The following is a 17532-nucleotide window of genomic DNA, read 5'->3' as shown; positions in this document are numbered from 1 at the left end:
GGCTTACTTGACATCAATGTCACCTGTTGGTTTTTATATGGTTTATACACACTTAAAATAGGTATGTCAACGTGTATAAACTGAGAACATGTACATGTATGAGTCCTTCACTTTACAGTTAATGTCTTATTTTTGTTCTAAGTTCGATTACTATTGATGTTTATACCATGCAATCTATCATTTTACATTCAATATAACAAAAATCACCTTATAGTCCATAACAATTTACGAAGACGGATATTACACCTTATACCTAAAATAAAATAAGTAACATGCACATTCATTCAATATGTTTACGATTGTTTTTTGTTTCATATCCCGCAAACATTGTTCTGTATGTCTAAACCATTCATGATAATTATGTATAATAAAACACAATCGCTACGTCTTATAAATATACTATTATAAGACCACAAAGTAAAAATTGTATGTACATTCCCTTTATCTTGTTGTAAATGTATTAATTTTACTTCAGATGTCAGAGCACTGAATTGTGTTTAGTTATCATTGATTCCGTTGTGAATGGCATGACATTGTTCATAATCAATCTTTTTAATTCGGAAATATATCGGGAGATGATCAAAGGCATCATTATCTGCGCCATCGTTACATGCCAATGTTAATGGTACACTGGTGGCACATTTTATCTTTAAAAAACATGAGCGAATGCGAATGAAACCCATGATTGTTAACTCGGGATTATAGAGTTGAATGTTGCTTAAAGGTTGTTTAACGTGATACATTTATAAATCTAGAAATGAAGGACAACAATGGTTAATGCCATCAGTTTGTCTTTTACTGAAGGCACGTGTTCAATAGCTAACCAAAATACAGGGCAGTACATCCAAATGACAAAACTTGCAACATCATGATGGTGAAACATTGGTCACCAGATTTGAACGTTAAAATTCATTAGGTGTTTGCAACCGGTAAAATACTTTTCAAACCTCATATCTTGACAAGATTTGAACACGAAACATACACCTCAAAGCTATGCTAAGCATGCTAATTCTTGAATTACAGGTTTATTAGTCAATGGTTCACTCTTTACTTTATGGGTTTTTTTCCCAAAAGATTATCAACGAGTACATGTAAAATTATAGCATTTATCAAATAAGTAAATATGAATTCACCAAAAAGAACGACCCATAATATCTAAAACAATACTTGTGTGTGTATTTTTTCTTATTAATTTAGTTTTGTTAACTAGTCTGAAACATGATTCTTTCGACCCCACTTATTTGTCATTTAAATTGTTTTTGTTTTTAGTTTGAATAAGTTCATGTTTTTTCAATACTGTAAAATTAAAATTACACTAAATAAATTAAAATATTGTTACATGCAAAATATATTGCTCCTCGACAAAACTCAATAAATAGGCCTTAACGGATCGCATGCTTGTTTGATAGATAAAATAATGGAATCATTGATATATAACCGATCCTCATTAATTAAAACTCTGCTGTGTTACCATGCTTATTAGAAAAAAGAAAAGAAAGAAGGAATCACATATTAACGTTTATTTACACAATTGTATGCAACGTTTATTTTATGACAGCTGCAATAAATTGTAACTGTTTGATACTTTCCATAGTTAACGCGATGTATTTATACTAAATATTTTGCGATTGTGTTGCCTGCATCCAATTTAATAATCAAATTAAAACAAACGAAAGCTATATGTATGATCAAATGCCTGAAACCACTGAAATTAAATGTATACAATAAAGTTGTCATCTGTATTGCACTTGACTGGTTGTAAATCAATGTAACTTTCATGTGACCAACGCATTACCGGATTTAACATGCGTTATTATACAAGAAATTCTTAAGTAAACTAATCAGAGAAACATTTGCTTACTAACAATATTTTCTCATAGTTATGAGTAAATTTATTATTCTCTATTCTCAAAATACTATTAAATACTCATCATCATTATTAACCATAATAGCATCATCATTTCAACATCATTATCATAAAAATAATAACCCAAAGACAAATATGAGTGAGTGTTTGTATTTGACAGGACGTTCGAATAAAACAAAGAGAGAATACAAATTATAAATAATATCAAACATAAAATGAATACCTAAATATTCTCCACCACGTTATATACCTCTCGAACTGTCATCTAACAGAAAAGATATAATAACAAACATTTGTAAAAGCAATAAAAAATATATGATCCAACCACAATCGGCACACTATGGCCTTCATGAACGGTCAAATGACCACTCAAGCCAACTGGCTAATCAACATATGGCACACTCTGGCCTTCACAAACGGTCAAATGACCACACAAGTCCAACTGGCTAATCAACATCTGGCACTCTGGCCTTTACAAACGGTCAAATGACCACACAAGCCAACTGGCTAATCAACAACAGGCACACTCTGGCCTTCACAAACTGTCAACTGACCACTCGGATAATACACACGAGAATAAAACAGATATAGTAAACAATATTTACAAAATTAATGAAAATTATTAAAACAAAAATTAAAAACATCATATTCATAATCTTAATAATAATATTAACATACTAAATAAACCATACCTTTATGTTCTCCAATGCTTAATATACCGTTCGAACTGTCCAGTTACTGCACTGCAAAAAATAAACTTGCAAAGATTGTTTATTTCATGTGGACATGCGTTTTAAGAAAGTACGGTCAACTAACACAAGCCAACTGGCTAATCAACATCTGGAACACTCTAGCCATTACAAACGGTCAAGTGACCACACAAGCCAACTGGCTAATCAACAACAGGCACACTCTGGCCTTCACAAACGGTCAAATGACCACTCGGATAATACACAAGAGAATAAAACAGATATAATAAAATAATGTTAATTTTTTTTAAGATAATTATAAAAAAACAATACAAAAACAACACCATCATAATCATAATCTTAATAATAATAATAACATACTGCATAAACCATACCTTTATGTTCTCTAATACTTAATATACCATTCGAACTGTCCAGTTACTGTACTGCAAAAAATAAACTTGCAAAAAGTGTTTATTCCATGTGGACATGCGTTCTCAGAGAATACGGTCAACTAACACAAGCCAACTGGCTTATCAACATAAGACATACTCTGGCCTTCACGCACGGTCAACTGACCACACATGCCAACCGGCTTATACTCATCAGGCTACTATGGCCATCAAAAAACTATTAACTGACCACTAAGATAATAAAAAGAGAATAAATCAGAAATGATAAAACAATATTTATAAAATTAATGATAATTATTAAAACAAAAAGAAAAAACATCATAATAATTATCCTAGTAATAATAATAGCATACTACATAAACCATACCTTTATGCTCTTCAATACTTAATATACTATTCGAACTGTCCAGTTACTGAACTGCAAACAATAAACTTGCTAATTCTATGTGACTTTCGATCTAAGAAAGTTCGGTAAACTAACAACACAAGCCAACTGGCTTTCACACATCAGATAGACTGGCTTTAAAAAACGGTCAACTGACCATACAAGCCAACTGGCTTTCCAAATCAGGCCAATTCGTTTTGAACAAATTGGTCCAATGACTACAAGAAACATACACAAATACCAAACACGAGTTACTAATGATCTCACAACCAATACGTATTTTCTGCTCTTAAAATTAAAACTACCGACTTGACATTTGATTTTATGTTCAATTCACCAACACAGACATACTTTAAGCTACTGATCGAAACCTGGCTCAAATTTCCATAGGAAATAGCATGAGCTCAATAGATATAATAGAACACAATTACACAAAAAACAAATCATACCTTTCGAGCTGCCCTCTTTAATGTTACACTGTTCATTATTTATCCTTCGAACTGTCAAGCTACTAAAAAATAAACTTTGCAAACATTTGTAAATGCAATTTCAAAATGTGTTTTGAGAAATTTTGGTGAACTGACACGCAAGCAAACTGGCTTATACGCATCTGAAAAAATCTTCTTTCAACAAACTGACAACACGAGGCAACCGGTTAATTCACATCAGCCAATCTGGCCTTTAATAACATACATTTAATGTTTTCCAATATATTGAATACCCATCGAACAGTACAATCTTAAAAAATAAAAAAGAAACAAAAATGTAAATGTAAACGTACGTTTTAACAAGTTTGGTTAAAAAACTACACGCGCCAACTGGGTTTATCCACATCTGGTTAACTGGCTGTCACCAAACGATAAGCAAATTACACATGTTAACTGGCATTCAAATAACTGCCAAATACCATAAAAGCAAAATGTCTTTACACATTAAGCCAACAGGCCACCAAACAAATACACAAACTATTCATGAAAACAAAATGACTTATAATGCAAATAAATCAGGTTTACTTTTGTTATGATTACAGTACCTTATATTCAAAAGTACATTTTACTATGACGAAACTAAATTTAACAAAACCAATAATTGCCTTTCATCTTAGTTTAAAAAAATACAACAGTCTTACTGTCAACTCTCTTTTCAAACCAAATTTATACCACAGCATATCCAAAATTTCGTAATTAGCATATTTGCATGCACCGATATTGTTACCAACCTTGCAGGGAAAAATAAACGTCTTAAATTAATATGAAAAATATAATAACTCGAATGTTTTAATTCAACTTAAAGAGAGTTTTAATTGCATAAAACAATAACATATAAACTGTTTTTTTTTCAATATCCATCTAACGAAATGTAATATATGCAAAACACAAACATGTTTCGAAAAAGTTTACCAGACAAGTCTCTATTGCTGTTTCATATATAAATAGAATATCTAATTTCCGTAATATATAAATTTTTGATGTTACATTCTTAATTCGTTATTGGAATACCTGAATAGTTGAAATATATGTACGCATAAATGAGCATCCGCTCATAATCATACCACGTCATATAACGCACACAACCATCGTGCTGAATTATAAGGAAATACGGCAGCTAATTGTAATTAATCGTTTGTTGAATCATACGTATGGAACTAATACAACAACTTGTAACACATATATTACCATGCAAGGGTCATATATTAAAAAACAACACAATTTAAGCAAGGTGTTCGTAAAAACATAAGGGAGAGTGATCTAACTCTACTACCAATACAACCTGGAGTGACACACTATTTGGCCTTACCTATATATAATCCTACAAGACCATTACATTTGCGACTTTTTTGGATAAATAGTTTCGTTTTTACCAAATTATAGTCAAATCAATTGATGAATCAGAATAGTTGGAACTAAACAAAAACAACAGCACAAATACAAATATGGAGCATGTTATTGAATATACTTTTCATAAAAGTTAACAATGAACACAACCTGTGTTAATTTCAATCGAAATGTTATTGCCAGTGTTATTAAAATAAACAGAACCATTAAGTCTGACCTTTGTTCGAAGTTCAAGCTCACCATTTCGCTTCTAGCAGAGAATCAGTCCTCTTATCGACAATCTTCTACTTCCGAATACTATGTATTTCGCAAATGAACGCCTTAACTTCTTTATCACCCCTTCGTTTTCCTTTTCCATTACTTTTGCCTGTCAAATACACCCTCAAATGGCGACTCAATAGATTTGCACATCATATATACCCCAACACGAAAAACTCGTGCGCTTTTGCGCTAAATCTTTAACACAAAACCCGTGCAATTTTCGCGCTAAACCATTACCATAATCTCTCTTATAATTAACATGTATAAAACCATTCTATATCGTATTTATCAAACCGAGAATAATTTCATTTGTAAATCGTTAATAAATGATCGCAACTAGTTTTAGATCCTTCATTATACTCGGCCAACAATATGACATGTTGCAAAGCCTTTAATTTTTATGCATAGTTTAAACCTATTTATTTTAGCTCGATTGCATCGAAAGCCTAAGGCTTATATAAACGCTCTCGAGTCCGTTTCCTGGGCCTAGAACCAGTACTTGGTGTCTTTGGGGGAGATCTAAAGAACGCTCCCACGGTGGGGATCGAACCAGTGACCTCCTTGTTGCTTGGCGGACACCATATCCATTACACCACGGCGACCTAAAGATCAACTCAAAGATTGTTTATAATTTTAATGCTTTACTTCCGCTTTGTAATACAACTACCATATTTAATATGCTGATTTAATTTGATATGTTATAAAAACGTCCTATCACAAAGGTGTTACGGTTCGGTCATTCTTTCATCATATTTTAATACCACTGTATGGCGATTATAATATATGTTATTACTAGGTTGAACCCGACTGTTTTCTCTCTTCAGACAATAAATACAGTATTATACAACTATTGGCTGATATAAGGAGGGAATACCATATAATATGAATACAATTTAAGTGTTAATATAAATGCATCAACGTTTACCGAATACGAACTTATTTACTTTATTTGAGATTTCGTTAAACTGTATCATTTAAAGATACAAACGTATGCATGTTTTTCAAATATGGTTATAATTTTGAAGATCACTGAAATTAACTTGATTATGATGTTATAAACAATCTTTGAGTTTCATTTAAAGAGACGGGTAAATCACGTATGAGCGCATCTTATCGTTGTTTGTTTTTGTGTTTTGTGAAAAGCAATTTTTGTTATTTTATACGATAAATAGCGTTATCATACTTTTTTCAGGAACCAAACACATTGACTATATATGCTTAATAAATGTTTAATTATGTATTCAAAAGTTTGCAACGCATGTTGCTAGAAATAGTTTTTTGTCTTTGGCCTGCATATGCTGTTTTTAGAAACATAAGGCAAACTGATTAAGACTGTCGCTACCTATATCTATAAGCCGGTACAAGGTTGGTTTGTAAGTTTTGTTAATGGCTTAGTGTGTTGTTAATTTTATAGCGTAGTGTAATAATGATCATTTTATGCATGCTATATAAACAACAATACATGCAATGGGCATTTTCTGTGTTGATAATCGATAAATAATCAATACAAACGAATCAATGCAAGTAAAGGACAGTGATCCCAGTTTGTCATACATTTAAGATATACTTATACTTGATATAATGTCCACGCATTGCTTCACGCCTGTTACAGGGAGTAAATAGCTTTTCGATGGTTGTCGTTTTTTAAAATTACAAGTGAGCGTGGTGACTTGAAAAATTTCGTGGTAGTACTTATTTAATGTTTGGAATTTTCACATAATGAATGCATAATACCTCAGATATTAAAACAAAAGGGTCAAACAAAGAACAAAAACTATCAAGCAAGTCTTACATGTTTTATTTATGCGCTTTGTGATGAGTTTGTTTTGCTTGATGTGAATCGACGTGAAACGTATTGCTAAATGTGAATTGCAGTCGGCGTATGTACAATATAAGCGCAAAATGTTCAAGAATGCAATATTAACTGTCATTTGTTGCTTTGACGCTCGTGCAAGAAATATATTTTTGTAGCGTCGTAATATTTAAGAGAATATGCACGAGACTTCATAATATTATCAACGGATACATGTCAATTGATGTTAAATGAATATTGGTGAATTAAGATTCACATGCATGTCCTTTGCAAAATCTTGTGTTTATTGCAACCCTCCAATTTAGCAATTTCATAATAACATTTAAATTGCATTACCAAAACACGAAGAGTCAATGTAAGGTTATTATTTAATCATTAGGAACCTAATATATCAAACTTAAATCAACATTACTTATTACATTAAAGGTTAGTATAACCCTTCGAGATATATACTCAGGTACAATAACTGGAGAACAATGTGTGTTTTCAAAGGGAATAAATAATGTTAATTTTGCTTTTGTATTATAATTATATTTAAATATCTGAAAATTTATCCTTCTAGACCATTTTGTACAAACGAAAAGTGGTACTTAGGCTAAATGCATTTATACAACGTAAAACATACATGTCTTTATAATTGCTCAATCATTTTAAACATATATGTTACTTTCATTTCAAGGTGTGTGGCTAACCAACTTGAAATGAAAGTAAATTTAAGTATAAATAAGAAACATATTTTATCTATGCCAATTAGAATATATCTGGTGGTTACAAAGTAGAAATCCGTCTTTTTTGCGCTTTTAAACTTAAAAATAATCGCGTTTGTTGAAATGGACGTTTACCTCTAGAAATCCTACTTTCGGTTTAAAAGCGGTACCGTTTGAAAAATAATAAATTACTTGCTTACTAGGCATAGATTTAATTTTACCTATGCCTATAAGAATATATCTGGTGGTTACAAGGCAGAAATCCGTCTTTTGCGCTTTTAAACTTAAAAATAATCGCGTTTGTCGAAATGATCGTAAATGTAAAATAAATCCTACTTTCGGTTTAAAAATTTAAAAAAAGTAAATTACTAGGCTATAGATTTAATGACAACTTTGCACACTTTCAAATTGCATATATATGTATCGATTAACATGCATTTCATTTCAAGGTGTGTGGCTTTAAAAGGTATTGTAAAAATACCTTATTTCACTTAACGGTTATATTCACTTGATTTATTTATTAACATTATCTTATTCCATTTTCAAGGATGAATTTCACCTGCAATTAAAAACAACAACAAATAGTATTGTTTTACAAAATATGCGTATGATCTCGATCAAGATTATCTGATTTATAGGCATGCGTGGCTTCTCTAAGTTTACGTACCTCTTGATATTATTATTTTTGTTCAGCCTTCCATCGGTGGATGCTTCCACTCAGATCAGTATCTTAATTGTAAACTAAGCAAATAGTACAATACAATACAATACAATACAATAAAATACAATACATTTCTTTCCGAAAGAGTGACTAGTCATTGAACATATTTAAACAATTCCCAAACAATAAAACATTAGCATCACGGGGTAGGGATTTATTTTTGTCATTCAAGTAGTTTTTTTTCCAGCATATCCGACTTTGTTTAATTGATACAATGATATTTGTCAATTTGTTTATGAAATTCATGCATTTACCATATGCGTTTTATATATTTACGTTAGTATAGCAAACAGGTATTTTTGGATTAGATGGATGTAAAAAATGTGCAAGAAACCAAATTAAATTTATATCTGTTATATTTTAAATTATGGTGGTAATGTTTTCAAACCATCTTTGGTAATGAAATTTAAATAATGTGTATAATTAATATTTTAAACATTCATTCGCATGCAACAAACATTATACTGCAATTATATCATACTTTATTTTTGCATACGTCATATTCAGAAAAAATATGCTATTTCATATGATTGCATCGCGATTCGTTTTCTATTGTCATCATTTCTCCAAATTTGTTGACTCATGATGCTTTTCAATAACGTTCTGTTGTACAATTGTATAAATGTATCTTAATTCAAAAAGTTGTGCCTCATGTAAAATGCACGTTGATTATTCATTTTGCATGGCTGTTTTTGTCACCAAAAAGACAGGTTCGTTTATATAATTGTGTTAACCCTTTTAATAATGTGTTAAGTCGTGCCATAAAATGCTATTCTCTTAAATTGTATGCTAAATCACTGAAAGTGCTATTTTCTTACATGGATATTTCGATGATGCAGTTCTTTATAAGATAAAACTACACATCAATTTAATTTTGATTATATTAAATTATCAATAATTTTTTGAAGTGTACTTATACTTATTGACTATTATTAAGTTTCCCACAAAAACGTTGCCATTTTTCATACCAACACACACATATGTCCATTAGCATGTGCCTAATATAGCCGTATATGCCACATATTTTTTAGAAATACGCATTTACAAAATATTTCTTGTCATAGCATGGTCGTTTAGATAACAAAACCGAGAAGTATCACACAAACAGAAATTGATTTACCCAAATCATTTTTTATCAATATTCATCCCAAGAATCCAGTAATTTTGATAAGACGAAAATGACACGTTGCAGAGGACAATTTGGGATGAATTATGACAAGCCCCAATGTCATAGGCTCCATAATTTATGCAACGACGTATCGTTATTGTATCGCTAGGCATGCGTACTTATTTCAATACGGTTGGCAAGAAGACCGCTGGTAGTTTCAGTCGCTGTGGAGAGACAGTGTGGTATTTATCGCAATTCTACGCTTGAAGATGATTGCAATATCTTGATAAATCATTCTACCGCGAAATTGAAGATTGTGCGGACTTAACTTTTTTACGGACCGGGTTTGGTGTCGCAATTTGTGTTTGTTGTCTATGTTGTGATAATTCAAAAGATGGAAATCGTAGGATTTGAGTTAAGTTTCGTAAACACAAACAGACGAATTGACAATATTTCAAATATATGATAAAAATTTACATGACTGAAAACACAATATGAAGATGCCTTATATCCTTTTGAGTTAGTTTTAAATGTGAATAGTTTTAGATACTAACCCCAAATATAGCATCATTATACATTGATATTATTGTGCAATATCATACAAAAAAGTAATTACAAAATATTGACCAAATGGATCACGAAACGATGATTAGCTTCGCACCATGGCACGTCAATTCAACAAATGCTACAACAGATGCTAACGACTACGATTACGAGATATTATACAGTCCACCTTTGCAAGAACTGGTACCAATGTCTTTGTCATACGGCGCAACACTTTTGCTTGGAATAATAGGCAATGGTTTAGTGATACTTTCCGTCAGTCGGTTCGAACAAATGATGACAATTACGAACACCTTTCTTCTTAGCCTCGCTTCCGCGGATTTGTTGTTGGTGTTGATCTGCGTTCCAATCAAGGTAAATAAATGTCGAACATCTTTTAATCAAAGGCATCAGTACTCCTTTATTTAAAATAATACAACAACAACTCAAAAACCTACAATTCAGTCGGGCTGGACAAATAAGGGACGTAGAACGCTCTACTTCAAACCAGAATATTATCGTTTACATTCCAAGCCCCGAAAAAATGCTATTATTTCTATGACCATGTCCCCTCTCCCTACTACTACTTAATGATTCAAGCAGAGAATGTTCACTTACTGACATTATACTGAGCCAATAGAATGTGCAATTTTGTGATTCTGTAATTGTAATTAAAATTGTTCTTTGCTAATAAACATTTGAACAATACCTTTATGCAATAACATACTTTAACACAACAATAAAAAACATTTAATCTAGTAATTTAACGTTATATGCAAGTATCTCCGATGATGATGTATTCTATCTAAAGAGAGAAACTAAACGAGTTCTATCTCATCGGCTACACTTGCATTGATCCATAGATTCCGCGTTTACTGAGTACGTTACTATTCGAGTCGGAATGCCATTTTCTTCCTTTAGATCGAGAAATATTAGAAATTTTAGCGACACGATTTAATGTTTTTCAGCACTTTACAGTGTTTTATAATATGAACAAATATTCATTACCTTATTAGAGGGGAAATACGCGATTTGAGATTTCATGTTGATGATTTGTGAAATAAATAAATTACAATGTTGAAACATCATAACAACGCAAACGACATAAAGTTAATTGCAAACTTACAATGTCGTATAGAAATAGAGTATACTAAAGCATGTAATTTGAACATCATAACTTCTTGCATATATTATAATGCCTAATGAAATAAATACATTAACTCCACCTCACAAACAACGCACGTGGCTTAAATCTACTTTATTGGTTAATAAATAAACAAGAACACTCGTTTATTTCAATGTATGAAATTATATTTAAGAACGTAACGTTGGTCTTACGTGTATCATTAAATAACGTGCGTATGAATGTGACCCTGACAATTTCAGAAACAGGTGACTTCTTTATGTACCCGTTTATTTGAAAACAGTAGCATGAACATGTCGATATCAACCTTAAAGGGGCCTTTTCACGTTTGGGTAAATTGACAAAATTGGAAAAAGTTGTTTCAGATTCGCAACTTTTCGTTTTAGTTATGATTTTTGTGAGGATACAGTAATACTGAACATTTACCATGCTCTAAAATAGCCATTATATGCATCTGTTGACAATTTAAAAACCTGAAAATTATAAAGCGTTGCAACGCGAAACGAATTTATTATTTGCAGAGTTCTGTTGTTGTCGTTATATTCTGTGAAACTACGAGGATTTCTTATATAAAATATAAAATACATATGGCATTGTATCCGCAAGAATGGCCGAGTGGTCAAAATGGTAGATTTTTTACTCCAGGACTCCAGGGGTCAGTGGTTCAAGCCCTGCTTATTTTCTTTTTTAAATTTTATTCTTGATTTTTTACTGGAGCTTTTTATATCTAGTGTTAATATTTATCAACATAAAGCATTTAATGACAAACTTCAAAACATGCCCAAATCTGTGAAAATGGTCCCTTTAAAATTTCATACACATTCTACGCACAATATAATACGATTTAAAACCCATTTTTATGTTAAAATACGTTTAAGAAAATTCATAAGTCTTTAAATTGCGCATTATTTCATTATTTGCATTGAAACACGTTTTATTGTTTCAGTTTGCGACCTTTTTTTCTTACCATTGGAGATTCGGTGCGTTCATGTGCAAAACCATTCACTACATCCAAAACGTGTCAGCAATTTGTTCCGTTGCGACCTTGACCGTTTATGAGCCTCGAAAGGTGGGTAATCGTATAACGTTGTTCGCCTTGCACATATATCCTTGTTCAATTTGACACTTTTCTCCCGGACGACTAAGTTACGAACTTCAGTGGGGCAACACTTGGTTATTGAGAGTTTTTCTTTTCTGAACCTTATTTTACCTTTTACTGACTACCTGCATCTGATTTGCTTATTGTACAGTTAACAAAATGACACGAACATATCTATATGTAGCTTGTAAATATATATATTAGCCGCAATGGTAACCATGACATTAATATCAAGTCTATATCTCAGTTTATTTGGAATTGTTTAAACAAATTAGATTATTCTTAAAAACAGGCATTTTAGGGTACATTCTATTAAACGCGTTTCTAATCTATGAAAAATATTGCTTTTTCAGATATTACGCAATAGTTCACCCAATGAAAGCTAAATACGTGTGTACAAAGGGACGAGCTAGGAGATGTATCTGTGCTCTTTGGTTCGCCTCCTTCATATTAGGAGTTCCCATCTTGATTGGAAGGGTATTCATTCGTTTCGATTACACAAAAAAAGTTTTAAACAAATTAAGAATTTACTTACAGTGTTTGCACGTATCAGAAACAATAGCAAACGATATCATTCGAGATATGTTAAATGTCATATAGAAGAAATGGTTTAAAACATGTACATATTGATGTAATGTAAAATACTATTAGTATTTAGGATTACGAAAGTCCCTCCTTTTTTTCTAAATTTATTTTGAAATTTAGTCCACGGCAAACGATATGCACCTCTCGGTTCTTTGATAGAAAATAAATAAATTTAAATATATACGATACCTAGGTGAAGTTTTATGTATAATTTAAGCTACATTTAGATTCAGGTCAGTCGGCATACCTGCAAATATGTAACTGACATAATTACAGATTTACATATTTATTTCGGCATACTATAGATTCAGATCCAGGTCGGTCGACACGGACAAGCGTATTGGTGTGTTAAATGGTTCAGCACTCCATTTCTCCGTATCTTATACGAGGGGTACATGTTCGGACTAATACTCGTTCTCCCCGTGATAATCATGTCTTTTGCCTACATACGAGTCTGTCAGGAACTTTGGTTCATGGCGAAGCACAGATCAACAATGAGAGCTGATGCGTAAGTTTGTTAAAATGCTTTTTGTATATGGTCATTCATTTCTTATATAAAGAAAACACATTTAATATTTGATAAAATCCAGATGTTTCAACGAGTAATGTGAAACCCAATTTAACCAAATGGCTAATTGTATTTTTCATAGGTAGAGATAGAAAAGGACAGAGATTGCAAAATCATGTATTAACCACTAAAAAATGGGGTTCAATTCAAATAATTCGTCGAAATTGATGGTTTGCCAAGTAATGTACAAGCGTTGTCAGTTTCCATTTTAGAATAATTCATTTCATGCCACGAATATTTCAGAGTAGATATTCATGTATATAAATGTGTTTGTTTAATGACATTTAGCGAACTCAATTGATAGTCAATTAATTAGAAGTCTGTTAACAGAACAAATTAAAGATTATCAAGTATTTGTTAGATAACTTCAGTGTTATTGATTATTTATGAAGATAATGTCTGTTCTACCGTCTTGTCTTCAGCGACACGCGTAGGAATCAGTTTTATGAGAGGAATGGGTCAACAAATAGCACACCTTTAAGAATGTCGAGCACGGAAAAGACTCCGGTTTTGCGGGTGAAATTTACTGATGACGATTCAACAAAAAAACAGGTTTTTATTTATCATTTTAAATATTATTAATTTCTTGTTCCTGGCAATGTATTCCGTGATGCTTAGCTGCATTGAAATATTTGTAACAATTCGAAACACAATATTAAAAGTGATCTGAACATGTACAATGATAGGTAATATATTGATGACACATGGAGGTTATTTTCTAAAAATGTATAATTTGCCGTGTTAGAATTCCATATTTATACAAAGTTAGAGATCCTTCTATTTATCCAACAATTAATTAATTTATATTAATTAATTAATAAATTTCCCTGTACAGTTACAGATTTTCTGCCACGTAAGGATTCAGTATTTTCTACCAAAGTAGTCGGCATTGTTTTTTCTAAAAGTCTTCATTCTGCCCTACACAGGCGATTTATATCTTAAACCAAGGTAGAGTTCATTTGCTCAGTCACTTTATATCACTCGTGTTCTACAAAGATATAATTCCTTATTGTTTACTATAGATATAGTTCCTTATTGTATTAAACTGGTTTCAGGTCATTAAAATGCTGGTTGCTGTAGTCGTCGTTTTTATCATTTGTTGGGCACCGATTCTAACGAATGATCTTCTTGTGGCGTTGGAGATACTTCCAGAGCTCAATATCCCTCCATATAAATACATGCGGGAAACATTCCATCTCATGTCTTATATAAATAGCTGTGTCAACCCAATTGTGTACGGATTTATGTCAAGAAACTTTCGGCAAATGTTTAAGAGAGCGTTGTGTGGGTGTCTTAAAGGACGTCAATACGTAAGACGTCTGACGTTTAAAAGTCAAAGCTTCAACGTAACCGCAAGGTGGAATTATAGAACGGGGGTAAGAGAGTCTGAAATCGATTATAACGCTTCTTGTACCGATGGATGTACAGACATTTTAGAAATGTCAAAAGCGAAAAGAGATTTATCACAAACGGAAGATGACGCAGTGAGCCTTTAACAGTCTATTCAGTATTCAAACAATTTATTTGGAATGTGTGTTTGTTTAAAAAAAATAAACATTCATTAGTGTTATCTATTTTTATTGGATCTCAGTGTTTTAAACAGTGCTTATAACGTTGATATAAAGTTGGTTAAACATAATATATGATACATGATATAATAGTATTTATAATATAACTGAATCAGAGTTTTGATTTATTTCATATTAGCAGTTTTTGCATACTCATGTAACTAACACTTTTTAATATGCCATATAAATAATTTAAATAGCGAATGTATCTTAATCTTTAGTATTATACATTTAAAATATGGATATACATATACCGAATGGACTCTATAATTGATGTAGTATTTATGGACTAAACAGTCAACCTAGAATTATTAATAAATACGCTAAATTAGTCAGTGAGAGTCGTTTTATTAAACATATATATTTAAATAATGCCATATTAAACATGGAAAAAGACGCTATATTGAATACGTAAAGTAAATTATATACTAAATACCTGGGTTTCAAATGTAGCTAGTGTTGAAAAAAAAAGGATGCGACAATAATATCTTCAACACAAACAGGAACTAAGATATAATAAACTACAGACCAATACACCAACTCCAAATAATAGCCGTGAGATTCCATGATCAATTCTTTTGACGTTGAACATGAAATTAGATGTGGCATGTAGACATTCGATTCAACAGTTAGCTATCTGATTGTACGACATGTACTCTCCTAGCACACGCGATGTGGAGGTGTTGCGTTTGCGTGTTAACTTTGCTTCAGGATTGAGACGTCATGACAGGCGGAAATACATTGTGCCCTTTAGTAAAGCGAGCAAATTAATCAAACGACACCTAATAACGATAGCCTTTTGCAATGACTGCTCTTACAGGAAGAAGTTCTGCTTACAGGGTCTGGTGCATAATGTAAACAAAGTTCTTACATGTATATATTTGCAAAAATTCTCGAATTTCGAACGATGTTATTATGTTAAATACTCCATTTACTTTATAAAAAGGAAACCATATTTCGGTTAACAAAACTTGTATGTTACAAAGCAGTATTTTTTTGTTGAACTATGAATATATGAAACGAATGAACGCACTTGACGATGTTGTTTTTTTAATTCACGTGTACACAATTGCACATTAATTTAGTGTTGAAATAACCATGAACAAGTGGCTTAATTTAAATGAGAAATTCAACGATATTAAACACACGTCCCAAAATACATTTTAAGACAGTAAACAATTTACACGCGAATTGCTACTGTAATTTTGTGTATGACACGTACAAAAGGAAGGGCACTTGACGAGAATAACATTAAAAGACTATGGTCTACTTTTGTGTTTAAGTTTACATAATAACATAAGAAGTTTGAACATTAATACATATGTAAAGTATACGAAACCTCAAACGTTTTATGTATATGAACATTTAAAAAATTAAAATACATCGTTAGCTTATATATGTATAATTGTGTATAACTATCAATAATTGCAACATGAACTGCAGTTAACGTGCTGTTAGAGAACACTTTTTAAAAAATCCTCGAAACTAAATAGTAATCAAACACAACATTTGAATATGTACAAATGCTAACAAGGCAGATCAGCTATGAAATATTTCTAGATGGTCAACACATATGTAAGCAACAGTTGCGTAAATCAGAATGTCAAATCGTGTATATATATTTCGAAGGAGATGATATTGGTAATCATAAGACATTATTCAAACATTAATTTGCAACAAAATGCAGGCATGCACATGCCTATGTTTTGCTCATTAAACGAAATAAGTGCACACGACCCATTTACTGCTAATATGTAGCCTCCATAAACAGTACCACGCACCAACATGTCAAAACATTCTTTGCAGACTAAAATGGTATGAGACGACCAGTGTAGTTGACAAATAGTAATTTATCAAGATTATTAAAACGATCCTTAAGTCCCTTTATTAAAATGATGAATGGAGTGTCATGAAAACGGAGATCAATTATATCAATTATATATAACTTGAACTAATTAGTAAACTTTGACCATAACGGAACACGTAATGTGATAATACAACATTTTATGCGCATTTGAGTATTTAATATGTTGTAGCCTCATATTACACTCATTACACTCATATTAAAAAAACCCTCATGTCTTAAATTGCTTTAAGTTGATATGTTCAATAATTTTACAGCATCATACATGTACAAAATAAGGGGAAAACCGAATCTTCCTTTAAAATGTTCAGTGATTTTTAAGTTATTTAAATATTTCATATATTTGTTATATATTATTTTAT

At 31.6% G+C, this 17532-nt stretch overlaps 2 protein-coding genes across 2 annotated transcripts in view; one reads left to right on the top strand and one right to left on the bottom strand.

Moving 5' to 3' along the window:
• The window catches only part of LOC127862000 (aminopeptidase O-like), a 60054-nt gene extending 54500 nt beyond the window's left edge, over positions 1–5554 (bottom strand). The window contains exon 1 of the mRNA XM_052400855.1: positions 5407–5554. Within this exon, the coding sequence (XP_052256815.1) occupies positions 5407–5432 (26 nt within the window). The 5' untranslated portion in view covers positions 5433–5554. The remainder of the gene's footprint in view (positions 1–5406) is intronic.
• A 4890-nt stretch (positions 5555–10444) lies between these two features.
• On the top strand, positions 10445–16159 carry LOC127861717 (pyroglutamylated RF-amide peptide receptor-like). The gene is given in 8 exon segments (XM_052400404.1): positions 10445–10717; positions 12433–12540; positions 12542–12555; positions 12939–13062; positions 13476–13678; positions 14161–14290; positions 14794–15048; positions 16127–16159. Coding segments are annotated over 8 exon segments (1140 nt in total).
• The last annotated feature ends 1373 nt before the right edge of the window (positions 16160–17532 follow it).

The sequence above is a fragment of the Dreissena polymorpha genome, chromosome 16, assembly GCF_020536995.1.
Source record: "Dreissena polymorpha isolate Duluth1 chromosome 16, UMN_Dpol_1.0, whole genome shotgun sequence".
NCBI lineage: Eukaryota > Metazoa > Mollusca > Bivalvia > Myida > Dreissenidae > Dreissena > Dreissena polymorpha.
The sequence above is the reverse complement of the archived record's forward strand: the minus strand, read 5'-3'. Positions and strand labels throughout refer to the sequence as shown.